Source organism: Coregonus clupeaformis, unplaced genomic scaffold, assembly GCF_020615455.1.
Source record: "Coregonus clupeaformis isolate EN_2021a unplaced genomic scaffold, ASM2061545v1 scaf1052, whole genome shotgun sequence".
Taxonomy (NCBI): Eukaryota; Metazoa; Chordata; class Actinopteri; order Salmoniformes; family Salmonidae; genus Coregonus; species Coregonus clupeaformis.
Window position 1 is genome coordinate 92,353 of NW_025534506.1, and position 27,648 is coordinate 120,000.

At 44.8% G+C, this 27,648-nt stretch overlaps 1 protein-coding gene across 1 annotated transcript in view; it reads right to left on the reverse strand.

Annotated features, from left to right (window-relative positions):
- Window positions 1-27,648, reverse strand: part of LOC121558572 (regulating synaptic membrane exocytosis protein 2-like) — a 145,874-nt gene that overhangs the window by 53,601 nt on the left and 64,625 nt on the right. Inside the window, exons 10-12 of the mRNA XM_045217410.1 lie at window positions 6,817-6,962; window positions 5,623-5,787; window positions 5,101-5,276 (exon numbers count right to left, since the gene is read on the reverse strand). Coding sequence (XP_045073345.1) covers window positions 5,101-5,276; window positions 5,623-5,787; window positions 6,817-6,962 — 487 coding nt within the window. The remainder of the gene's footprint in view (window positions 1-5,100; window positions 5,277-5,622; window positions 5,788-6,816; window positions 6,963-27,648) is intronic.

Below are 27,648 nucleotides of genomic sequence, written 5' to 3' on the forward strand. Positions count from 1 at the left end.
AAGCACCAGATCATCAGCAAACAGTAGACATTTGACTTCAGATTCTAGTAGGGTGAGGCCGGGTGCTGCAGACTGTTCTAGTGCCATCGCCAATTCACTGATATTTATGTTGAAGAGGGTGGAGCTTAAGCTGCATCCCTGTCTCACCTCACGGCTCAGTAGATTGTTTTCACTGAGGAAATGTACAAGTCTGCTGTTAATGATAATGCAGAAGATGTTCCCAAGGTTGCTGTTGACGCATATCCCATGGTAGTTATTGGGGTCAAATGAATCTCCACTTTTGTGGATTGGGGTTATCAGTCCTTGGTTCCAAATATTGGGGAATATGCCAGAGCTGAGGATGATGTTAAAGAGTTTAAGTATAGCCAATTGGAATTTGTGGTCTGTTTATTTTATCATTTCATTGAGGATACCATCAACACCACAGGCCATTTTGGGTTGGAAGGTTTGTATTTTGTCCTGTAATTCATTCAATGTAATTGGAGAATACAGTGGGTTCTGGTAGTCTTTAATAGTTGATTCTAAGATTTGTATTTGATCATGTATATGTTTTTGCTGTTTGTTCTTTGTTATAGAGCCAAAAAGATTGGAGAAGTGGTTTATCCACACATCTCCATTTTGGATAGATAACACTTTGTGTTGTTGTTTGTTTAGTGTGTTCAAATTTTCCCAGAAGTGGTTAGTCTATGGATTCTTCAATTACATTGAGCTGATTTCTGACATGCTGTTCCTTCTTTTTCAATAGTGTATTTCTGTATTGTTTTAGTGATTCACCATAGTGAAGGCGTAGACTCAGGTTTTCTGGGTCTCTGTCATGCCCTGACTCAGGGGACGCTTATATGTTGAGTCAGGGTGTGTATATTCCTTGTTGTGCTTGTTCTATGTATGAGGATCTACTATGTCTAGTTCTATGTTGGCCGGTGTGGTTCCCAATCAGAGGCAGGTGTCGCTCGTTGTCTCTGATTGGGGACCATACTTAAGCAGCCTATTGGCACTGTCTAGTTGTGGGATATTGTTCGTTGTAAGGTATGTTGTGTGTTCTACCTTGGACTTCACGTTTCGTTTCCTTTGTTGTTTTGTTGTGTGTTTAAAGTTTAATAAACATGTACGCATATCACGCTGCGCCTTGGTCTGACCCGGCAATGAACGAACGTGACAGAAGATCCCACCAAACGAGGACCAAGCAGGGTGCCCAGGCGGAGCGAATAGCCATATCACAGGTGGGAAAATTGTGGTCATGGGAAGAGATATTTGCGGGGAGAGGACCATGGGCTAAGGTAGATGCCCAGGCAGGAGAGGTGCAACGGCAACATGGAGGAGGCCGGTCGAGGAGGAAGCCCGAGAAGCAGCCCCAAGAAAAGATTTTGGGGGGGCACACGGGGTGGTTGGCGGAGCCTAGTGTCAGAGCAGAGCCAACTCCCCGTACTCACGCGAAGAGGCGTATGACTGGGCAGACTCCGTGTTATGCGGAGCTACGTACTGTGTCGCCATTGCGCCAGCACAGTCCTGTACGTCCTGTGCTTGCACCACGCACGTGCCGTGCGAAGATGGGCATCCAGCCAGGACGGGGTGTGCCGGCTCAACGCTCCTGGTCTCCAGTACGCCTCCTCGGTCCCGCATATCCTGCGCCAGTTCTACGAACTGTATCGCCAGTGCGCGTGCACAGCCCAGTGCGTCCTGTGCTGATGCCTCACACATACTGTGCGGAAGTAGGTATTCAGCCAGGATGGGTTGTGCCAGCTCTCCGCTCCAGACCTCCAGTCCGCCTCCACAGTCCGGCCCGGCCTGTTCCTGCTCCTCGCACCAAGCCAGTGGTGCGCGTCGCCAGTCCAGCCCGGCCTGTTCCTGCTCCTCGCACCAAGCCAGTGGTGCGCGTCGCCAGTCCAGCCCGGCCCATGCCTGCTCCTCGCACCAAGCCAGTGGTGCGTGTTCCTAGTCCGGTCCGGCCCGTGCCTGCTCATCGCACCAGACCAGTGGTGCGTTTGTCCAGTCCGGCACGGCCCGTGCCCGTTCCACCGGTGCCTGGTCCGGCACCGGTCAGCTGCTCCACTCCGGAGCCAGAGCAGTCCGCTCCACCGGTGCCTGATCCAGCTCCGGTCAGCGGCTCCAGTCCAGACCATGATGTCAGCACCTCTCCAGGTTCGGGGTCTCCCACACCATTGTCCAGACAGGGCCTGGCGTATCGTGGGAGGAAGAAGAGGGGAAGCAGTGCGCCGAGGTCAAGACCAGACCAGGGGCGCAACAGGGAGGCGGAGAGTGAGAGGTCGTCACACCCCGAGCCGGATCCGCCTCCGAGGCGGAATGCCCACCCAGCCCTTACCATGTTATGTTTATGTTGTGCGGTCGGAGTCCGCACCTTTGGGGAGCGCTGTCACGCCCTGACTCAGGGGACGCTTATATGTTGAGTCAGGGTGTGTATATTCCTTGTTGTGCTTGTTCTATGTATGAGGAGCTAGTATGTCTAGTTCTATGTTGGCCGGTGTGGTTCCCAATCAGAGGCAGCTGTCGCTCGTTGTCTCTGATTGGGGACCATACTTAAGCAGCCTATTGGCACTGTCTAGTTGTGGGATCTTGTTCCTTGTAAGGTATGTTGTGTGTTCTACCTTGGACTTCACGTTTCGTTGCCTTTGTTGTTTTGTCGTGTGTTTAAAGTTTAATAAACATGTACGCGTATCACGCTGCGCCTTGGTCTGACCCGGCAATGAACGAACGTGACAGTCTCTATGTTTTTGGTTGGATAGGTTTCTCTATTTCTATCTTAGGTTTTTGCATTCTTCATCAAACCATTTGTCATTGTTGTTAATTTTCTTAGGTTGTCTGCTTGACATTTTTAGATTTGATAGGGAAGCTGAAAAGTCAAATATACTGTTTAGGCTTTCTACTGCCAAGTTTACACCTTCACTATTAGAGTGAAATGTTTTGTCCAGGACGTTGTCTAAAAGGGATTGAATTTGTTGTTGCCTAATAGTTTTTTGGTAGGTTTCTACACTACCTTCCTTCCATCTATAGCGTTTCTTAATATTGTGCAGTTCCTTTGGCTTTGATGCCTCATGATTGAGTATTGCTCTGTTCAGGTAGACTGTGATTTTGCTGTGATCTGATAGGGGTGTCAGTGGGCTGACTGTGAATGCTCTGAGAGACCCTGGATTGAGGTCAGTGATAAAGTAATCTACAGTACTACTGCCAAGGGATGAGCTGTAGGTGTACCTACCATAGGAGTCTCCTCGAGCCTACCATTGACTACGTACAGACCCAACGTGCGACAGAGCTGCAGGAGTTGTGACCCATCTTTGTTGGTTGTTTTGTCATAGTTGTGTCTAGGTGGGCATATTTGGGAGGGAATATTGTCACCTCCAGGTAGGTGTTTGTCCCCCTGTGTGCTGAGAGTGTCAGGTTCTTGTCCAGTTCTGGCATTTAGGTCACCACAGACTAGTACATGTCCCTTGGCCTGGAAATGGTTGATCTCCCCCTCTAAGATGGAAAAGCTGTCATCGTTAAAGTATGGGGATTCTATTGGGGGGATATAGGTAGCACACATGACGACATTTTTCTCTCTTGAGATAATTTCCTTATTAAATTCTAGCCAGATGTAAAATGTTCCTGTTTTGACTAATTTAATAGAGTGGGTTAGGTCTGCTCTATACCAAATTAGCATACCCCTTGAGTCTCTTCCCTGTTTCACACCTGGTACTTTGGTGGATGGGACTACCAGCTCTCTGTAACCTAGAGGGCAACCAGTGGATCAGTCTCCTCTATAATATGTTTCTTGTAGGATGAAAATGTCTGTTTTTCCAATTTCTTTGGTGACCCAGTATCTCTCTGCATCATCAACGCTTTCCTTGCAGCATCAACCCTCTCCTTGTCTCTCCCCATAGCATCAACCTTCTCCCTGTAGCATCAACCCTCTCCCTGTAGCATCAACCTTCTCCCTGAGGCCTCAAATCTCTCCCTGTTTCTGCCTATAGCACCAACCCTCTCCTTGTCTCTCCCCGTAGCATCAACCCTCTCCCTGTAGCATCAACCCTCTCCCTGTAGCATCAACCCTCTCCCTGTCTCTCCCTGTAGCATCAATCCTCTCCCTGTAGCATCAACCCTCTCCCTGTAGCATCAACCCTCTCCCTGTCTCTCCCTGTAGCATCAACCCTCTCCCTGTCTCTCCCTGTAGCATCAACCCTCTCCCTGTCTCTCCCTGTAGCATCAACCCTCTCCCTGTAGCATCAACCCTCTCCCTGTAGCATCAACCCTCTCCCTGTCTCTCCCTGTAGCATCAACCCTCTCCCTATCTCTCCCTGTAGCATCAACCCTCTCCCTGTCTCTCCCTGTAGCATCAACCCTCTCCCTGTAGCATCAACCCTCTCCCTGTAGCATCAACCCTCTCCCTGTCTCTCCCTGTAGCATCAACCCTCTCCCTGTGGCATCAACTCTCTCCATGTCTCTCCCTGTAGCATCAAATCTCTCCATGTAGCATCAACCCTCTCCCCGTAGCATCAACCATCTCTCTGTAGTATAAACATTCTCTCTGTCTCTCCCTGTAGCATCAAACCTCTCCCTGAGCATCGAACCTCTCCCTGTCTCTCCCTGTAGCATCAACCCTCTCCCTGTAGCATCAACCCTCTCCCTGTCTCTCCCTGTAGCATCAACCCTCTCCCTGTCTCCCCCTGTAGCATCAACCCTCTCCCTGTCTCTCCCTGTAGCATCAACCCTCTCCCTGTCTCTCCCTGTAGCATCAACCCTCTCCCTGTCTCTCCCTGTAGCATCAACCCTCTCCCTGTAGCATCAACCCTCTCCCTGTAGCATCAACCCTCTCCCTGTCTCTCCCTGTAGCATCAACCCTCTCCCTATCTCTCCCTGTAGCATCAACCCTCTCCCTGTCTCTCCCTGTAGCATCAACCCTCTCCCTGTAGCATCAACCCTCTCCCTGTAGCATCAACCCTCTCCCTGTCTCTCCCTGTAGCATCAACCCTCTCCCTGTGGCATCAACTCTCTCCATGTCTCTCCCTGTAGCATCAAATCTCTCCTTGTAGCATCAACCCTCTCCCCGTAGCATCAACACTCTCCCTGTAACATCAACTCTGGTGAGGTAAAACAGCCTGGACTCACCCTCATCATTGATCTGCGTGGCGCTCTGGCTTTTCTTCCCGAGGCCGACCATCCCCATCATTTTAGCACCGAAGCTTGAGCGCCTCTTCTTATCGTCATCATCATCATCATTCCTGTTCAGAGAGCACATCTCCCCTCCCACACTGGAGCTCTTCTGGATGGGAGCCGCCACCGGCCTGTTTTTCATTTTGGACAGAAACGTACTGTCAGTCAGCAGCGTCAGCCAGGGTATGGCAGGGTAGGTCAAGGCGGGGCATTACATAGACAGTACAGAGCAAAGAGAGATGGAAGGAAGGGAGAGAGGACAAGTGGAGATGGGAAGGAGAGAATAGGAGGAGAGGAGACAGGGAGAGAATGACAGATTCAGCTACAGGGGACTAAGACACTGACAACGGTCAAAGGTCACAGGTTACAGGTTTAAGTGGAACAGGAGCAGTGGCAGGGGTCAGGGTAGACCAACAGTTAGGGTTAGTGACAGGATGGCACTGGTTAGATTTCAGCAGATATACTTTACAGACTTACTTGGTCTCTGCTGTTTCTTCTTCCTCCTCCTCTTCCCCTGACACTGCCCCCTCCCCGCTCTCCGCCCCACTCCCGCCCCCCTCCGCCCCCCCCTGGCCTCCTTCTGCTCCTCCCACTACTTCCTCAGCCACCTCAGCCAAAGTCCCCTCCTCCAACTGGCCCTCACTGAAGACACACAATGGGATGAATGATCGGAGGCATGCAAAACAGAACAGAACAGAGGGCAGAGGAGTGCACAAAGAAAATACCATTATAGGTGACCATAAACAGAACATTCTCAGAAACAGGCTAGACAGATATAGAACATAAAAGGCCAAACCAGTGAAATATCAAGACCCAGAAAACAAGAGACAAAAACTAGATACATGAACGTTGTGATTGTGATATGAAGAACTAGAAAATGATTGAAGTGGAGGTGTTCAACTCAAGGGCTGCTCACTGTTTGGTTTTCATATTCACCCTCAAATAGTCCTGCTAGAACTATCTGACTCATACAGGCAACATGAAAACACCTCCAAATAGTCCTGCTAGAACTATCTGACTCATACAGGCAACATGAAAACACCTCCAAATAGTCCTGCTAGAACTATCTGACTCATACAGGCAACATGAAAACACCTCCAAATAGTCCTGCTAGAACTATCTGACTCATACAGGCAACATGAAAACTGGCAGACACTGTTGCCCAAAAGGAGTGGAGTTGCACATCCCTGACAAAGGGTTTTCTCAAACATAGTTTATGCTCTTCTGTTTGAAAACCCATTGTAATATCCGTAATACACTATAGCAACATATAACCAAGCTAGTGATGGACAATCCCTCAAAATCCTCAAAATACATTTTCAGTCATTGGCTTCTAGTCTGAGCAAAGTCAAACATGAACTTAAATCGGCAAGAGAGCAGGACTCGTCTGCGTAGAATAAACACTTCCCCTTTCAAATAGTAGCTGGGTGCAAACATTTCTATATACTGTAGAACATTTCTGCACATAGCAGAGTGATTAACAACCATGAATTGAGGCAGTTGAGGGCTTGCCCATCCCCAGTGTCATTAGCATGAGCAGGTCCCAGGCCAGGCAGGCCAGGTAGGCCAGGTAGGCCAGGTAGGCCAGGTAGGCCAGGCAGGCCAGGCAGGCCAGGCAGGCCAGGCAGGCCAGGCAGGCCAGGCAGGCCAGGGCACAGAGCTCAGTCCCACCTGATCTTGGGGCTTTCCTTTGCCCTCTCCGACTGGACAGACATGTGGCTCATGCTGTTGAGCCGAGAAGCACTCAACGTAGCGGACACGTCGCTTACATCACTGTCCGAGGATATGGCAGATAGGTTGTCTGAGCTTCTCAGCGTCTGCAGCAGCAGGGATGGAGGGAGAAATACGTTGTGTTAGCCGAGACGCTCAATATAGTATTGGAGAAATATATTGTGTTAGCCAAAACACTCAATATAGTGTTGGAGAAATATATTGTGTTAGCCAAAACGCTCAATATAGTATTGGAGAAATATATTGTGTTAGCCAAAACACTCAATATAGTGTTGGAGAAATATATTGTGTTAGCCAAAACACTCAATATAGTGTTGGAGAAATATATTGTCTTAGCCAAAACACTCAATATAGTGTTGGAGAAATATATTGTGTTAGCCAAAACACTCAATATAGTGTTGGAGAAATATATTGTGTTAGCCAAAACACTCAATATAGTGTTGGAGAAATATATTGTCTTAGCCAAAACACTCAATATAGTATTGGATAAATATATTGTGTTAGCCAAAACACTCAATATAGTGTTGGAGAAATATATTGTCTTAGCCAAAACACTCAATATAGTATTGGAGAAATACGTTGTGTTAGCCGAGACGCTCAATATAGTATTGGATAAATATATTGTGTTAGCCAAAACACTCAATATAGTGTTGGAGAAATATATTGTCTTAGCCAAAACACTCAATATAGTGTTGGAGAAATACATTGTGTTAGCCGAGACATTCACTATAGTGTTGGAGAAATACATTGTGTTAGCCGAGACATTCACTATAGTGTTGGAGAAATACATTGTGTTAGCCAAAACACTCAATATAGTGTTGGAAAAATACGTTGTGTTAGCCGAGACATTCACTATAGTGTTGGAGAAATACATTGTGTTAGCCGAGACATTCACTATAGTGTTGGAGAAATACATTGTGTTAGCCAAAACACTCAATATAGTGTTGGAGAAATACATTGTGTTAGCCGAGACATTCACTATAGTGTTGGAGAAATACATTGTGTTAGCCGAGACATTCACTATAGTGTTGGAGAAATACATTGTGTTAGACAATATACTCAATATAGTGTTTGAGAAATACATTGTGTTAGCCGAGACACTAACTATAGTGTTGGAGAAATACATTGTGATAGCCAAGACACTCAATATAACATTCTATTTCACTAACTAGGCCCAGACCAGAAGACATGTCCCTTACACTGAGTCTGAATTTGTCCTGCTTGGTGACCTAAACTGGGACATGCTTAAACCACCTGACCAAGTCTTAAAGCAATGGAACTCCCTAAATCTTTCTCAGATTTGTACTAATCCCACAAGGTATGACTCCAAACACCCAGAAAAGGCTACTCTCCTTGATGTTATCCTCACAAATAATCCTGATAGGTATCGGTCTGGTGTTTTCTGTAATGACCTTAGTGATCACTGTTTTACAGCCTGTGTTCGTAATGGCTGCTCAGTGAAACGACCTGTCCTGATTTGTCATAGATGCTTGCTAAAAAACTTTAATGAGCAAGCCTTCCTTCAATACCTGGCCTCTGTAAATTGGTATAGAATCAGCTTGATCCCCTCCTTCGAAGACGCTTGGACCTTCTTTTTTGATATTTTCAGTGGTATTGTTAACAAACGCCCCCGTAAAGAAAATGAGAATTAAAAACAGGTTCAGCCCCTGGTTGTACAGACAGTGCTGCGCAGCCGTCTTCATCGACCTGGCCAAGGCTTTCGACTCTGTCAACCACCGCATTCTTATTGGCAGACTAAATATAATTATTAAGCATCTCCAATCCAAAGTTAAATCTAGAATTGGCTTCCTATTTCGCAACAAAGCCTCCTTCACTCATGCTGCCAAACATGCCCTCGTAAAACTGACTATCCTACCGATCCTTGACTTCGGCGATGTCATTTACAAAATAGCCTCCAACACTCTACTCAGCAAATTGGATGTAGTCTATCACAGTGCCATCCGTTTTGTCACCAAAGCCCCATATACACTGCTCAAAAAAATAAAGGGAACACTTAAACAACGCAATGTAACTCCAAGTCAATCACACTTCTGTGAAATCAAACTGTCCACTTAGGAAGCAACACTGATTGACAATACATTTCACATGCTGTTGTGCAAATGGAATAGACAACAGGTGGAAATTATAGGCAATTAGCAAGACACCCCCAATAAAGGACTGGTTTTGCAGGTGGTGACCACAGACCACTTCTCAGTTCCTATGCTTCCTGGCTGATGTTTTGGTCCCTTTTGAATGCTGGCGGTGCTTTCACTCTAGTGGTAGCATGAGACGGAGTCTACAACCCACACAAGTGGCTCAGGTAGTGCAGCTCATCCAGGATGGCACATCAATGCGAGCTGTGGCAAGAAGGTTTGCTGTGTCTGTCAGCGTAGTGTCCAGAGCATGGAGGCACTACCAGGAGACAGGCCAGTACATCAGGAGATGTGGAGGAGGCCGTAGGAGGGTAACAACCCAGCAGCAGGACTGCTACCTCTGCCTTTGTGCAAGGAGGAGCAGGAGGAGCACTGCCAGAGTCCTGCAAAATGACCTCCAGCAGGCCACAAATGTGCATGTGTCTGTTCAAACGGTCAGAAACAGACTCCATGAGGGTGGTATGAGGGCCCGACGTCCACAGGTGGGGGTTTTGCTTACAGCCCAACACCGTGCAGGACGTTTGGCATTTGCCAGAGAACACCAAGTTTGGCAAATTCGCCACTGGTGCCCTGTGCTCTTCACAGATGAAAGCAGGTTCACACTGAGCACATGTGACAGACGTGACAGAGTCTGGAGACGCTGTGGAGAACGTTCTGCTGCCTGCAACATCCTCCAGCATGACCGGTTTGGTGGTGGGTCAGTCATGGTGTGGGGTGGCATTTCTTTGGGGGGCCGTACAGCCCTCCATGTGCTCGCCAGAGGTAGCCTGACTGCCATTAGGTACCGAGATGAGATCCTCAGACCCCTTGTGAGACCATATGCTGGTGCGGTTGGCCCTGGGTTCCTCCTAATGCAAGACAATGCTAGACCTCATGTGGCGGAGTGTGTCAGCAGTTCCTGCAAGAGGAAGGCATTGATGCTATGGACTGGCCCGCCCATTCCCCAGACCTGAATCCAATTGAGCACATCTGGGACATCATGTCTCGCTCCATCCACCAACGCCACATTGCACCACAGACTGTCCAGGAGTTGGCGGATGCTTTAGTCCAGGTCTGGGAGGAGATCCCTCAGGAGACCATACGCCACCTCATCAGGAGCATGCCCAGGCATTGTAGGGAGGTCATACAGGCACGTGGAGGCCACACACACTACTGAGCCTCATTTTGACTTGTTTTAAGGACATTACATCAAAGTTGGATCAGCCTGTAGTGTGGTTTTCCACTTTAATTTTGAGGGTGACTCCAAATCCAGACCTCCATGGGTTGATACATTTGATTTCCATTGATAATTTTTGTGTGATTTTGTTGTCAGCACATTCAACTATGTAAAGAAAAAAGTATTTAATAAGATTATTTTATTCATTCAGATCTAGGATGTGTTATTTTAGTGTTCCTTTTATTTTTTTGAGCAGTGTACTACCCACCATTGTGACCTGTACGCTCTTGTTGGCTGGTCCTCACTACATATTCGTCGCCAAACCCACTGGCTCCAGGTCATCTATAAATCACTGCTAGGCAAATCCCCGCCTTATCTTATCTCATTGGTCACCATAGCAACACCCACCCGTAGTATGCGCTCCAGCAGGTATATCTCACTGGTCATTCCCAAAGCCAACACCTCCTTTGGCCACCATTCCTTCCAGTTCTCTGCTGCCAATGACTGGAACGAACTGCAAAAATCTCTGAAGCTGGAGACTCTTATCTCCCTCAATAACTTTAAGCATCAGTTGTCAGAGCACCTTACCGATCACTGCACCTGTACACTGCCCATCTGAAATTAGCCCACCCAACTACCTCATCCCCATATTGTTATTTATTTTGCTCATTTGCACCCCTGTATCTCTATTTGCACATCATCTTCTGCACATCTATCACTCCAGTGTTAATACTAAATTGTAATTATTTTGCACTATGGCCTATTTATTGCCTTACCTCCATAACTTGCTACATTTGCACACACTGTATATATATTTTCTGTTGTATTTTTGACTTTATGTTTTGTTTACCCCATATGTAAGTCTGTGTTGTTGTTTTTATCGCACTGCTTTGCTTTATCTTGGCCAGGTCGCAGTTGTAAATGAGAACTTGTTCTCAACTGGCTTACCTGGTTAAATAAAGGTGAAATAAAAATAAATAAATGGTTCGACTGTGATCTGGCAGAGTTACTCCACCTCAAGAATTCCATTTGGCGAAAGGCTCAGCACACACATACTAAGGCTGACTGGCTCTCGTTCAGGCAAATGAGAAATAAGTCCACTCAGGCTATCCGGAAGGCCACAGTTAGTTACTTTAAGAAGCAGTTCTCTCTCTGTGGGTCTAACCCCAAGAAGTTCTGGAAAACGGTGAAAGACCTGGAGAATAAACCCTCCTCCTCATAGCTGCCCATGTCCCTTAATGTTGATGATGTGGTTGTTACTGACAAGGAGCGCAAGGCTGAGCTCTTTATTCACCACTTCATTAAGTCAGGATTCCTATTTGACTCAGCCATGCCTCCTTGCCCGTCCAACATTTCCTTATCGTCCAGCCCTTCTAATGCGACTAGCCCCGATGCTCCTTCCTTTTTTTCCCCTGCCCCGCTACAAAGTTTCTCCCTGCAGGCGGTCACTGAGTCCGAGGTGCTAAAGGAGCTCCTTAAACTTGACCCCAAAAAAACATCTGGGTCAGATGGTTTAGACCCTTTCTTCTTTAAGGTTGCAGCCCCTATCATCGCCAAGCCTATCTTTGACCTTTTTAACCTGTCTCTCCTCTCTGGGGAGGTTCCCAGTGCTTGGAAGGCAGCCACGGTGCGTCCTTTATTTAAAGGGGGAGATCAAGCTGATCCTAACTGTTATAGGCCAATTTCTATTTTGTCCTGTTTATCAAAAGTGTTGGAAAAACTTGTCAGTAATCAACTGACTGGCTTTCTTGATGTCTATAGTATTCTCTCTGGTATGCAATCTGGTTTCCTCTCAGGTTATGGATGTGTCACTGCAACCTTAAAAGGTCCTAAATGATGTCACCATTGCCGTTGATTCTAAGCAATGTTGTGCTGCTATTTTTATTGACTTGGCCAAAGCTTTTGATACGGTAGACCATTCCATCCTTGTGGGCCGGCTAAGGAGTATTGGTGTCTCTGAGGGGTCTTTGGCCTGGTTTGCTAACTACCTCTCTCAAAGAGTGCAGTGTATAAAGTCAGAACATCTGCTGTCTCAGCCACTGCCTGTCACCAAGGGAGTACCCCAAGGCTCCACCCTAGGCCCCACGCTCTTCTCAATTTACATCAACAACATAGCTCAGTCAGTAGGAAGCTTTCTCTGCCCTTAACCTTGTTCTGAACACCTCCAAAACAAAGGTCATGTGGTTTGGTAAGAAGAATGCCCCTCTCTCCACTGGTGTGATTACTACCTCTGAGGGATTAGAGCTTGAGGTAGTCACCTCCTATAAGTACTTGGGAGTACGGCTAGACGGTACACTGCCCTTCTCTCAGCACATATCAAAGCTGCAGGCTAAGGTGAAATCTAGACTTGGTTTCCTCTATCGTAATCGCTCCTCTTTCACCCCAGCTGCCAAACTAACCCTGATTCAGATTACCATCCTACCCATGCTAGATTACGGCAGGTAAGAGCGGCTAGATGTTCTTTACCATTCGGCCATCAGATTTGCCACCAATGCTCCTTATAGGACACATCACTGCACTCTATACTCCTCTGTAAACTGGTCATCTCTGTATACCCATCGCAAGACCCACTGGTTGATGCTAATTTATAAAACCCTCTTAGGCCTCACTCCCCCCTATCTGAGATACCTACTGCAGCCCTCATCCTCCACATACAACACCCATTCTGCCAGTCACATTCTGTTAAAGGTCCCCAAAGCACACACATCCCTGGGTCGCTCCTCTTTTCAGTTTGCTGCAGCTAGCGACTGGAACGAGCTGCAAAAAATACTCAAACAGGACAGTTTTATCTCCATCTCTTCATTCAAAGACTCAATCATGGACACTCTTACTGCCAGTTGTGGCTGCTTCGTGTGATGTATTGTTGTCTCTACCTTCTTGCCCTTTGTGCTGTTGTCTGAGCCCAATAATGTTTGTACCATGTCTTGTGCTGCTACCATGGTGCTGCCATGTTGTGTTGCTACCATGTTGTTTTCATGTTGTGTTGCTACCATGTTGTTGTCATGTTGCTACCATGCTATGTTATTGTCTTAGGTCTCTCTTGTCGTGATGTGTGTTTTGTCCTATATTTGTATATATATATATAATTTTTTTATGCCAGCCGCAGGAGGCCTTTTGCCTTTTGGTAAGCCATCATTGTAAATAAGAATTTGTTCTTAACTGACTTGCCTAATTAAATGAAAAGCATGGACTCACAGACACTGTCTGTGATTTATTTAGAATTCAAGGCACACTTAACCGGCATGGCTACCACAGCATTCTGCAGCGATATGCCATCCCCTCTGGTTTGGGCTTAGTGGGACTATCATTTGTTTTTCAGCAGGACAATGACTCAACGTAACTCCAGGCTGTGTAAGGGCTATTTGACCAAGAAGGAGAGTGATGGAGTGCTGCATCAGATGACCTGGCCTCCACAATCACCCGACCTCAACCCAATTGAGATGGTTTGGGATGAGTCGGACCGCAGAGTGAAGGAAAAGCAGCCAACAAGTGCTCAGCATATATGGGAACTCCTTCAAGACTGCTGGAAAAGCATTCCAGGTGAAGCTGGTTGAGAGAATGCCAAGAGTGTGCAAAGCTGCCATCAAGGCAAAGGGTGGCTACTTTGTAGAATCTCAAATATATAATATATTTTGATTTGCTTAACACTTTTTTGGTTATTACATGATTCCATATGTGTTATTTCATAGTTTTGATGTCTTCACTATTATTCTACAATGTAGAAAATAGTAAAAATAAAGAAAAATCCTTGAATTAGTAGGTGTGTCCAAACTTTTGACTGGTACTGTAGGTGTCATAACCAGCCATAAAACAATGCAATATATGTCACAACAGGTCTAAATATATGTCGCTATCTGTCGCTATCTGTCGCTATCTGTCGCTCACAACAGGTCTAACTGTAAGTCGCTCTTATCCAGAGCGACTTACAGTTAGTGAGTGCATACATTTTCATACTGGCCCCCCGTGGGAAACGAACCCACAACCCTGGCATTGCAAGCGCCATGCTCTACCAAATTACCACATTTCTAGCGGCAAATAAACTCGGGGGCTCTATGCGTTGTATGGAAAATAATGGAAATCCGTGAAAGGTCAGTGCCACTCTGCTAGCGCGTCGTGGAACACACCATCCATGTCATGCATTATTTTCCATAGAACGCATAGCCCCTTGTTGATTATGCCTTATAAAACAAAGTGCTCGGCGTTCCCTGTGTCTTCTGAAAATATAATCTCCTGTTACATTTCATCTGTCACCTAGAGAGCATATAACAATAGGGTTGACAGCTCATTTAACCTTTCACCTGGAGAGCAAATAACAATAGGGTTGACAGCTCATTTAACCTTTCACCTGGAGAGCAAATAACAATAGGGTTGACAGCTCATTTAACCTTTCACCTGGAGAGCATATAACAACAGGGTTGACAGCTCCTTTAACCTTTCACCTGGAGAGCAAATAACAATAGGGTTGACAACTCATTTAACCTTTCACCTGGAGAGCATATAACAACAGGGTTGACAGCTTTCCACCTACTACACAACTGTGTTACCATGAAGGATGACTTGTCAACTGTGTTACCATAGGTATGTTACCATGAAGGATGACTTGTCAACTGTGTTACCATAGCTCTGCTTCTACACTCACTTAGGGAAGGAAACTTGCTGATGTGTTTGGTTAATGTCATAATCTAGATGTGTTTGGTTAATGTCATAATCTAGATGTGTTTGGTTAATGTCATAATCTAGATGTGTTTGGTTAATGTCATAATCTAGATGTGTTTGGTTAATGCCAATCTATTGGTGTTAAGGGGGTGAAATAAACATTCCTTTTAGAGCTGAACTGATAATACATACCAAATGATACAACATACTCTCAGAAGCACAGTGCACATAGTTACATGTCTGTAGGCCTTACCATTCCTGAAATATAAAAAATAGTGAGTCCGAATTCTGGGTCAAAGGGTCATGGGAGACAATACACAGATCAATGGCAAGGGCTTTTCCAAAATGACAGGTGGACTCAGATTAACAAACAGAAACTCAAATGTCTCAAGATAGGAATGTCCAATCAACATGACATTTTCAGGGGTTATACAATAATATGAGCATATTCAAATTAAATATGATTAAATATATATACATATGCAAATGTGTTAATTGATGTGCATATTCCAGGTTGTATGCAATACATCATTGATAATCATTGACAAATTAGTCGGAGGTTTACATACATTTAGGTTGGAGTCATTAAAACTCATTTTTCAACCACTCCACAAATTTCTTGTTAACAAACTATAGTTTTGGCAGGTCGGTTATTACATCTACTTTGTGCATGACACAAGTAATTTTCCCAACAATTGTTAACAGACAGATTATTTCACTTATAATTCACTGTATCACAATTCCAGTGGGTCAGAGGTTTACATACACTAAGTTGACTGTGCCTTTAAACAGCTTGGAAAATTCCAGAAAATGATGTCATGGCTTTAGAAGCTTCTGATAGGCTAATTGACATCATTTGAGTCAATTGGAGGTGTACCTATGGATGTATTTCAAGGCCTACCTTCAAACAGTGCCTCTTTGCCTGACATCATGGGAAAATCAAAAGAAATCAGCCAAGACCTCAGAAAATAAATTGTAGACCTCCACAAGTCTGGTTCATCCTTGGGAGCAATTTCCAAATGCCTGAAGGTACCACGTTCATCTGTACAAACAATAGTTCACAAGCATAAACACCATGGGACCATGCAGCCGTCATACCGCTCAGGAAGGAGACACGTTCTGTCTCCTAGAGATGAACGTACTTTGGTGCGAAAAGTGCAAATCAATCCCAGAACAACAGCAAAGGACCTTGTGAAGATGCTGGAGGAAACAGGTACAAAAGTATCTATATCCACAGTAAAACAATTCCTATATCGACATTACCTGAAAGGTCGCTCAGCAAGGAAGAAGCCACTGCTCCAAAACCACCATAAAAAAGCCAGACTACGGTTTGCAACTGCACATGGGGGACAAAGATCGTACTTTTTGGAGAAATGTCCTCTGGTCTGATGAAACAAAAATAGAACTGTTTGGCCATAATGACCATCGTTATGTTTGGAGGAAAAAGGGGGTAACTTGCAAGCCAATGAACACCATCCCAACCGTGAAGCACGGGGGTGGCAGCATCATGCTGTGGGGGTGCTTTGCTGCAGGAGGGACTGGTGCATTTCACAAAATAGATGGCATCATGAGGAAGAAAGATTATGTGGATATATTGAAGCAACATCTCAAGACATCAGTCAGGAAGGTAAAGCTTGGTCGCAAATAGGTCTTCCAAATGGACAATGACCCCAAGCATACTTCCAAAGTTGTGGCAAAATGGCTTAAGGACAACAAAGTCAAGGTATTGGAGTGGCCATCACAAAGCCCTGACATCAATTTTATAGAAAATGTGTGGGCAGAACTGAAAAAGCGTGTGCGAGCAAGGAGGCCTACAAACCTGACTCAGTTACACCAGCTCTGTCAGGAGGAATGGACCAAAATTCACCCAACTTATTGTGGGAAGCTTGTGGAAGGCTACCCGAAACGTTTGACTGAATTTAAAGGAAATGCTACCAAATCTTAATTGAGTGTATGTAAACTTCTGACCCACTGGGAATGTGATGAAAGAAATAAAAGCTGAAATAAATCATTCTCTCTACTATTATTCTGACATTTCACATTCTTAAAATAAAATTGTGATTCTAACTGACCTAAGACAGGGAATTTTTACTAGGATTAAATGTCAGGAATTGTGAAAAACTGAGTTTAAATGTATTTGACTTACTAATACAATTAGTCACATAGATATACTACTGAACTAACCAGAGGTAATACAGTATGTTCTTGTAACAGCAACACTTATGTTTGAGCTAAAGACTAAAGACACCAAATTAACGGACTATTTGTTATACTATTTATATTTATTCATTCCAATGGCCATATACTTTCAATGTGGACATGTCCATTCCCAGCTCCTCCCACACCTTCTATGCTAGACTCACCAAACCCTTACCCCTCTGACTGTGTGTGCGTGTGTGTTCGTGTGTGTGTGTGCGTGTGCATGTGTGTGTGTGCATGTGTGTGCGTGTGTGTGCGTGTATGTGTGTGCGTGTGTGTGTGTGTGTTGGTGGCTAATATGGGTAATTTTTGGTTAACTACTTTATCTCACTTAGGGGCAGACAACATAAAAACCAACTATATGAATGATGCATGTTGTAGAATGAAACGCCTATATGCTTTACATGCTTATGGATTAAGAACCAATTAAAGGGTTAAAACAGAGCAGATACATTTCTTTAGTGCAAATGCTGTGCTTCTGATAAGAATGGTTCCCTCTAATTCCCCGCAGCTGGTCTGGGAATGTCAATGACATGTAATGGAGCTGTGTGGAGATGGGAGTAACAATGGAACTAGTGTTGTCACTTACACACACAGTCACATGCACATAGTCACAAGGAAAAACCATAGTGGCTCAGGGTCCTGGGAGGATGGCTGTTGGGAAAGGCTTAAATGTGTGTGGTTGAGAATGGGTTATGGACATGACATGTTTAAACCATGTTTAAGTATTGATTGAAATGTTTTATAATGTGTTATGAAATGATAAAGGTAAAACAGAATGAACATGATTGATACTTTGTACTCCAGATGCATGCCTGGATAGTGAATATAGTCAATACAGAGTGTGATTGTTCTTTAACGTACGTATGTATATAATTTTTTGAGTCACGCCACTAATAAGAGACAGAAGCCCCACTTAGAGAAACGCACGTAGCCTCGTGAGTAGCCAACATGTGATACTGAAAGATGTTATTCATTCACATGGAGAGTAACTATGTGTGTTGTATAAGCTTGACTATGCATTTGTGTCTGTATAAAAGGAGAGTCATGGCAAGCAGCTACTCCATGGACCAGCTCGGCTTTCGTTGCTTTGTGTAATAAAAGTCTATCTTGATTCAACAAAAACTCTGGAATAACTTTTGATTGTTAACAAGTATAGTGCTAATTATCCACGACACTAACCTTCCTGATAGCTTCTCTAGTAAAGGTGAGATTGCCAGTGATCATAAATGTGCGGTGTCCTTTTGGCAGAGATGCAAGTGTAGGTCCTGGTACCGTCTCAAAATTCCTGACAACTTGCCTCTGAACCATCAAAATGCTTAATAACATGGACATACACAACCGAGGACACTCAACGAAGGCACAGGTCAGCCTAAAAGTTTCCCAAACAAAGACACAGAGCCAACTAAGACCAGCGAGGATACATCCAACTCCGCCATATTGAAGGCTCTGAATCAACAACAAACTTCAATGCGGGCAATGGTCAAACAAGCAGTTAAGGAATCCCTGGAGGAACTGCTTTCGGGAGAAATTAAATCACTTAAAGATATGGTGGAAGCCTCCAACACATCTATCTTAAAACTCTCAATCTGTCACATGCAAGTCTCTGGAGCGACGCTGTGATGAGATGCAGGTTAGCGCCAGGGCTGCTACAGATGACATAGCCACCTGCCGAGATGCAGCGAAGCAACTGCGGGAGAAACTGACGTTGCTTGAAGACAGAAAGAGGAGACTGAACATACGTCTGGTGGACCTGGAAGAAACCGCAGAGGGTTCTGACCCAAAAGGTTTTCTTCAGGAGAATCTACCAAAATGGATCCTGTTGCTACAAGGCGGAAGATTGACATTCAATGGGCACACTGAATCTACAGTGGCAACAATAACCACATAAGAAACAGACAATTATGCCCCCCCCGCCTTCCTTGGATACCCCATCGCATGAAGACCCATCTTAACTAGTACACAGCTAATCCTAAGCTAAGTAGCTAATGTTACCCATGTTTATTTGTTATTCAGCTACATAACTTAGTTAATTAGGTGTGAGGGGCCTGGTTAATTTGTTAACTTGGCTGTTGGTATTCTGGTAATACAGTATAGCACGTAGCTCGCTAGCTGAGTTGGCTGGCTGGCTAGATGGCTAGGTTAGCTGGCTGGATGTTTATTTGGTTCAGGCTGCAAATGTTAGCTGGCTAACATATTTAGCCGTCAGTAAAGCAGTCCTGGGTTAGGGTAAACTTTATGGGGATTAACATACAGAGCGCTCAGCTTGGTATGGACATTTTCTGTGAAAAGTTATTTTGCCACGTATCCATGTCATGTTGGATAAAGACAAGTGGCTGACATAATGGGACTGGACTTGGGACATGCATTGCTGTTTGGGATTTAGGGGGCGGGGGGCATGGGGGGTGGGTAGCTGGGGGGGGGCAGAAGGGGCATAAGACTGATCTGGGGGGGGGCCTGTATAGGGTGTTGCTAGGGTTTGTTAGGGGACGGGTCGACTGGTTGGGGTGGGGATGTGTCTGCTGTCTGTCAATGGTCCATGTCACCATTTAGCCTCCTGATGTTTTTTGTTGTTGTTGTTTTTGCGTATGTTTTTTTCTCTCGCAAATATATATATATATACATACACATACAGTGGGGAGAACAAGTATTTGATACACTGCCGATTTTGCAGGTTTTCCTACTTACAAAGCATGTAGAGGTCTGTAATTTTTATCATAGGTACACTTCAACTGTGAGAGACACAATCTAAAATCCAGAAAATCACATTGTATGATTTTTAAGTAATTAATTTGCATTTTATTGCATGACATAAGTATTTGATCACCTACCAACCAGTAAGAATTCCGGCTCTCACAGACCTGTTAGTTTTTCTTTAAGAAGCCCTCCTGTTCTCCATTCATTACCTGTATTAACTGCACCTGTTTGAACTTGATACCTGTATAAAAGACACCTGTCCACACACTCAATCAAACAGTCTCCAACTGCTCCACAATGGCCAAGACCAGAGAGCTGTGTAAGGACATCAGGGATTAAATTCTAGACCTGCACAAGGCTGGGATGGGCTACAGGACAATATGCAAGCAGCTTGGTGAGAAGGCAACAACTGTTGGTGCAATTATTAAAAAATGGAAGAAGTTCAAGATGACGGTCAATCACCCTCGGTCTGGGGCTCCATGCAAGATCTCACCTTGTGGGGCATCAATGATCATGAAGAAGGTGAGGGATCAGCCCAGAACTACACGGCAAGACCTGGTCAATGACCTGAAGCGAGCTGAGACCACAGTCTCAAAGAAAACCATTAGTAACACACTACGCCGTCATGGATTAAAATCCTGCAGTGCACGCAAGGTCCCCCTGCTCAAGCCAGCGCATGTCCAGGCCCGTCTGAAGATTGCCAATGACCATCTGGATGATCCAGAGGAGGAATGGAAGAAGGTCATGTGGTCTTGATGAGACAAAAATATAGCTTTTTGGTCTAAACTCCACTCGCCATGTTTGGAGGAAGAAGAAGGATGAGTACAACCCCAAGAACACCATCCCAACCGTGAAGCATGGAGGTGGAAACAGCATTCTTTGGGGATGCTTTTCTGCAAAGGGGACAGGACGACTGCACCGTATTGAGGGGAGGATGGATGGGGCCATGTATCGCAAGATCTTGGCCAACAACCTCCTTCCCTCAGTAAGAGCATTGAAGATGAGTCGTGGCTGGGTCTTCCAGCATGACAAAGACCCAAACACACAGCCAGGGCAACTAAGGAGTGGCTCCGTAAGAAGCATCTCAAGGTCCTGGAGTGGCCTAGCCAAGTCTCCAGACCTGAACCCAATAGAAAATCTTTGGAGGGAGCTGAAAGTCCGTATTGCCCAGCGACAGCCCCAAACCTGAAGGATCTGGAGAAGGTCTGTATGGAGGAGTGGGCCAAAATCCCTGCTGCAGTGTGTGCAAACTTGGTCAAGACCTACAGGAAACGTATGATCTCTGTAATTGCAAACAAAGGTTTCTGTATCAAATATTAAGTTCTGCTTTTCTGATGTATCAAATACTTACAGTGGGGGAAAAAAGTATTTAGTCAGCCACCAATTGTGCAAGTTCTCCCACTTAAAAAGATGAGAGAGGCCTGTATTTTTCATCATAGGTACACGTCAACTATGACAGACAAAATGACCAAGACCAAAGAGCTCTCCAAGGATGTCAGGGACAAGATTGTAGACCTACACAAGGCTGGATTGGGCTACAAGACCATCGCCAAGCAGCTTGGTGAGAAGGTGACAACAGTTGGTGCGATTATTCGCAAATGGAAGAAACACAAAATAACTGTCAATCTTCCTCGGCCTGGGGATCCATGCAAGATCTCATCTCGTGGAGTTGCAATGATCATGAGAACGGTGAGGAATCAGCCCAGAACTACACGGGAGGATCTTGTCAATGATCTCAATGCAGCTGGGACCATAGTCACCAAGAAAACAATTGGTAACACACTACGCTGAAAAGGACTGAAATCCTGCAGCGCCCGCAAGGTCCCCCTGCTCAAGAAAGCACATATACAGGGCCGTCTGAAGTTTGCCAATGAACATCTGAATGATTCAGGGGAGAACTGGGTGAAAGTGTTGTGGTCAGATGAGACCAAAATCGAGGTCTTTGGCATCAACTCAACTCGCCGTGTTTGGAGGAGGAGGAATGCTGCCTATGACCCCAAGAACACCATCCCCACCGTCAAACATGGAGGTGGAAACATTATGCTTTGGGGGTGTTTTTCTGCTAAGGGGACAGGACAACTTCACCTCATCAAAGGAACGATGGACGTGGCCATGTACCGTCAAATCTCACACCAAGAAAGTGTGTGACTGTGTGTGTGTGTGTGTGTGTGTACTTACATTATATGTGACCGACCGCCTCAATTTGGTCTTATGAAACAACATTTGAAACTGTGTTTTTTATATTGGATAAAAGTAGAGACTCAGAGCTAGAAAATGGTATATCATACACTACAGTTGAGGAACAGTGGGAAAGTAATTCTGCTTTGAAAGTTGATTAACTTGTAACCCCACCTTTGAAAAAATGGCCCTTGAATGTTTTGGTACACCTACTGGAGAGCTCTTCTTTGTCTACACCCATTCAGCATCGTTCACACCCTCTTAAGCCAGCCCCACCCATCTCTTTAAGGATTCACATGTGATGCCATGTGCTAAACAGAGTGAGTAAGGTAGTAAGGTAAACAATCAAAGATTTCAAGACTAAGAGTGGTGAATACAATAAGGAGAAAGGTAAAAATACACTTTATCTAGTCCTTGGCCAATATCCTAATCTGACTTTGGTGCAGGTCATGTTGTTCTTCACATTACCGTCTCTGGTAAACACACACTATATCAAATAAAATCAAAGTTTTATATCTCACATGCACAGGCTACAGAAGGTGTAAACGGTACAGTGAAATGTTTACTTGCATACTTGCATAGTAGCAATATCAAAAATAAGAAAGTGTCCAGATAAAAATATTTTATAAATATTTTATAATTATTAGATGATGCTTACCCAGACACACTTGTCTAAATTGATGGGTCATGTGAAAGAAATGTTATAACCACCCCCCCAGCCCCCCACCCCCCCCCACCCCCCCAGCCACATCTGGCTAAGTGGACGGGTCACTATTGTTTAGACATGTACACATGTTCATGAAATAAAAAAGATGGCCGTAATCACCCCCAGACACCACCTGGCTAACTTGATGGGTTATGTAATCATCTGGCGAAGTGGAGTCTTTTGTGTAGACATGTAGCTAGCTAGCTAAACAATGAACCATAATTCCAACCCATAGCTACTGTACAAATGTATTGTCATAGCTAGCCACCATGCATGAAATGCTGTAGTATGACCCTGCAGGTAGCTAAAGCTAATGAACTAGGTTCAGTGTTAGCTAGCTAGCTAACATTAGGCTATACCTATACTTAGTTTGTAGCTAGCGACAGCTTTTTATGGCCCGTTGTGTCAAGTCACTCCGGTTCACACTGACCATGTGCAGAAAGTAGTTACAACTTTTATCCACTGATCTTTGTCGATAGTCCTTGATGAATTCAGGGCAGCAATGTTGTTCAGAGCAGTAGCAACACTTTTTCAGTTCTCCATGGCTAACGTTATACCTTTCAGAAAATCTGCGGCAGCAAGGATTATATACACATACTGAGCAGCTCATGTTATAGACAGAAGCATGCTACATGGCAGACCAATCCGAACTAATCTCTCGGCATGTCCAGCCCACCCATTATCTCAACCAATCATGGCTAGCGGGAAGGTTCCTGTGTTTTTCCGTGGCTAAGCCAACTATGCTCATAATTTAACAATTTTATTCATATTTACAGATAGCATATAAGTTTGTTATTAAGGCACAGGAAAGTTCACATATCCCAGAAAGCATTTCCGCAAAAAAACGAATTTTGATCAAATGCCTCTCCTGTGAAGTAGTGACATATGCCTAGATTCCTGGAACGGGTCACATATACAGACTAATTGGTCAGAAGACGCCATCCAGATGAGCAAGATATCTGTTTAACATGGAGACAATGTAACAAGATATCTGTTAAACATGGAGACAATGTAACAAGATATCTGTTTAACATGGAGACAATGTAACAAGATATCTGTTTAACATGGAGACAATGTAACAAGATATCTGTTTAACATGGAGACAATGTAACAAGATATCTGTTAAACACGGAGACAATGTAACAAGATATCTGTTAAACATGGAGACAATGTAACAAGATATCTGTTAAACACAGAGACAATGTAACAAGATATCTGTTTAACATGGAGACAATGTAACAAGATATCTGTTTAACACGGAAACAATGTAACAAGATAATGTAACAAGATATCAGTTTAACATGGAGACAATGTAACAAAACATGAGTATTTTTAATGTCACAACAACCAATAAAGTGAGAGCGAGAGCGAGAAAGAGAAAGATTACATTTTATAGTTCAAATGTAGACTGTGTTAAGAGTTTAAGCTCTGAGCATAAGGATCATAGTGTCACGCTCGTTGACGGACGGGATGGACCAAGGCGCAGCGTGATATGCAAACATGTTTATTAACACGAATAAACACACGACAAAACAATAAACTAACGACACGTGAAGTCCTAAGGTAACACAACATACCTCACACGGAACAAGATCCCACAACCCACTAGTGCCAATAGGCTGCCTAAGTATGGTTCCCAATCAGAGACAACGAGCAACAGCTGCCTCTGATTGGGAACCACACCGGCCAACATAGATCTATACATAATAGAACTACAACATAGAATATATATAACAAGGAATATACACACCCTGACTCAACATATCAGAGTCCCCTGAGTCAGGGCGTGACACATAGGCTAACACATTACCTTGACATCTGTCGCACCTTTTACCCCTACCCCACATACAGTGCCTTCGGAAAGTATTCAGACCCCTTGACCTTTTCCACTTTGTTAGGTTACAGCCTTATTCTAAAATTGATTAAATTGTTTTTTCCCCTCATCAATCTACACACAATACCCCATAATGACAAAGCAAAAACAGGTTTTTAGAAAATGTTGCTAATTTATTACAAATAAAAACTTAAATATTACATTTCCATAAATATTCAGACCCTTTACTCAGTACTTTGTTGAAGCACCTTTGGCAGCGATTACAGCATTGAGTCTTATTGGGTATGACGCTACAAGCTTGGCACACCTGTATTTGGGGAGTTTCTCCCATTCTTCTCTGCAAATCCTCTCCAGTTCTCCTCTATTTAGCCCACTCCAACGCCCCCCTGGTCAGCAGGGAAATGACCGTGGCAACCTTGGACCTCTCGGTGGTGGGGGCTCCAGTCTGATGGGCGAAATAAAGGGAGCCCTGGCGTAGGAATCTAACCCTAACCCTAACCCTAACCCTAATCCTAACCCTAACCCTGGCGTAGGAAGCCATGGCATTTGGATGGAGTACCTTCATAGTTCTCCGGAAAGGACAGTCAGGCATCGCTGACCTGGGCGGATGGCTGGGTAGGCTGGGGGACTGGCTCACTGTGACGGCCCGTGGTAGGAGGCCCTCTGATGGGGGTATGGAGAGCCTCACTGCTGGTGTCGAGGCGGTGTAGAACACGGAGGACCTCCTCCATGGCCGTACCCAGTGGTGCTGGTGGAGTAGACCAGGTGTGTGTAATGATGGAGACCAGGTGTGTGTAATGATGGGGAACAGGTGTGTGTAATGATGGGGACCAGGTGTGTGTAATGATGGAGAGCAGGTGTGTGTAATGATGGAGAACAGGTGTGTGTAATGATGGGGACCAGGTGTGTGTAATGATGGAGAACAGGTGTGTGTAATGATGGGGACCAGGTGTGTGTAATGATGGAGACCAGGTGTGTGTAATGATGGAGACCAGGTGTGTGTAATGATGGAGACCAGGTGTGTGTAATGATGGAGAACAGGTGTGTAATGATGGAGACCAGGTGTGTGTAATGATGGGGACCAGGTGTGTGTAATGATGGGGACCAGGTGTGTGTAATGATGGGGACCAGGTGTGTGTAATGATGGGGACCAGGTGTGTGTAATGATGGAGAGCAGGTGTGTGTAATGATGGAGAACAGGTGTGTGTAATGATAGAGAGCAGGTGTGTGTAATGATGGAGAACAGGTGTGTGTAATGATGGGGACCAGGTGTGTGTAATGATGGAGAACAGGTGTGTGTAATGATGGGGACCAGGTGTGTGTAATGATGGGGACCAGGTGTGTGTAATGATGGGGACCAGGTGTGTGTAATGATGGGGACCAGGTGTGTGTAATGATGGGGACCAGGTGTGTGTAATGATGGGGACCAGGTGTGTGTAATGATGGAGACCAGGTGTGTGTAATGATGGGGACCAGGTGTGTGTAATGATGGGGACCAGGTGTGTGTAATGATGGGGACCAGGTGTGTGTAATGATGGAGAGCAGGTGTGTGTAATGATGGGGACCAGGTGTGTGTAATGATGGGGACCAGGTGTGTGTAATGATGGAGACCAGGTGTGTGTAATGATGGGGACCAGGTGTGTGTAATGATGGAGACCAGGTGTGTGTAATGATGGAGAACAGGTGTGTAATGATGGAGACCAGGTGTGTGTAATGATGGAGAACAGGTGTGTGTAATGATGGGGACCAGGTGTGTGTAATGATAGAGAACAGGTGTGTGTAATGATAGAGAACAGGTGTGTAATGATAGAGAACAGGTGTGTGTAATGATAGAGAACAGGTGTGTGTAATGATTGGGACCAGGTGTGTGTAATGATGGAGAGCAGGTGTGTGTAATGATGGAGAACAGGTGTGTGTAATGATGGAGAACAGGTGTGTGTAATGATTGGGACCAGGTGTGTGTAATGATGGAGAGCAGGTGTGTGTAATGATGGAGAGCAGGTGTGTGTAATGATTGGGACCAGGTGTGTGTAATGATGGAGAACAGGTGTGTGTAATGATGGAGAACAGGTGTGTGTACTGATAGAGAACAGGTGTGTGTAATGATGGGGACCAGGTGTGTGTAATGATAGAGAACAGGTGTGTAATGATGGTTTCCAGGACCGGTGGTTAGTAGACAGGCGATGTTGAGCGCTGGAGAGGGGGAGCGGAAGTAGTTGTGACATCATTGCACACAGAGTGATTCCATGCAACTTATTATGTGACTTGTGAAGCACATTTTTACTCCTATACTTATTTGTAAAAAAAATCAAAAAACAAAATGTCACTGACATTATGGGGTATTGTGTGTAGTTCAGTGACACAACATCTACATTTATTCAATTTTAAATTCACTGTGTAACACAACAAAATGTGGAAAAAGGCAAGGGGGGTGAATACTTTCTGAAGGCAATGTACATTATAAAGACTAATTGGTCAGAATAGGCCGTCCAGAAGAGCAAGATATCTGTTAAACATGGGGAGAATACAGGTCTATTAATATCAAACAAACAAAAACAGAATGAGCATCTGTAATTTTACACAAATGTAGTGATTGCTGAGGGCATTTATCAGTCAGCATTTAAACTTCCCTTCCATCTCTTCTCCCCCATCTTTCTATCTTTCCTCATCCCTCCCTCCCACTACTCTCCCTCTTTCCTTCCTTTCACTCTCTCCTGTGTGTGTGTGTGTGAGAGAGAGACCGGCGGCAAGTAACATTTCCCTCTCCCTTCAACTAGCTAACGTTACCTAGCTAGCTAGCAGATTTGCTAAAAACAGCTTGTCACCTCCATGGTTAATCTCCGGTAGTATCCGCAATTCTAAATGAAGTCTCAATTGCTGCATATCAAATTGTTCCTAAGAACCTGAGGTTTAAACTTAGCTATTAAAGTTTATTTTAGTTTTACCAAATCGATAGAGTGAGACCGGGTGACAGAGAGCGCAGTGTGAGAGAACATTCTCCACCATAGCCCCATTCTCTCCCTCAGTTAGCTAACGGTGGCTAGCTAGCTAAACAACTTGTTAGCCTCCTACTCGCAGTAAATCTACAATCGCTTCAACAATTCAGCATGAAATCTTGATAGCAGCATTGCAAGATGTTCCCAATAATCTTAGATATGTAGTGATATACGTTTATCAGTATATGGTCAAACCG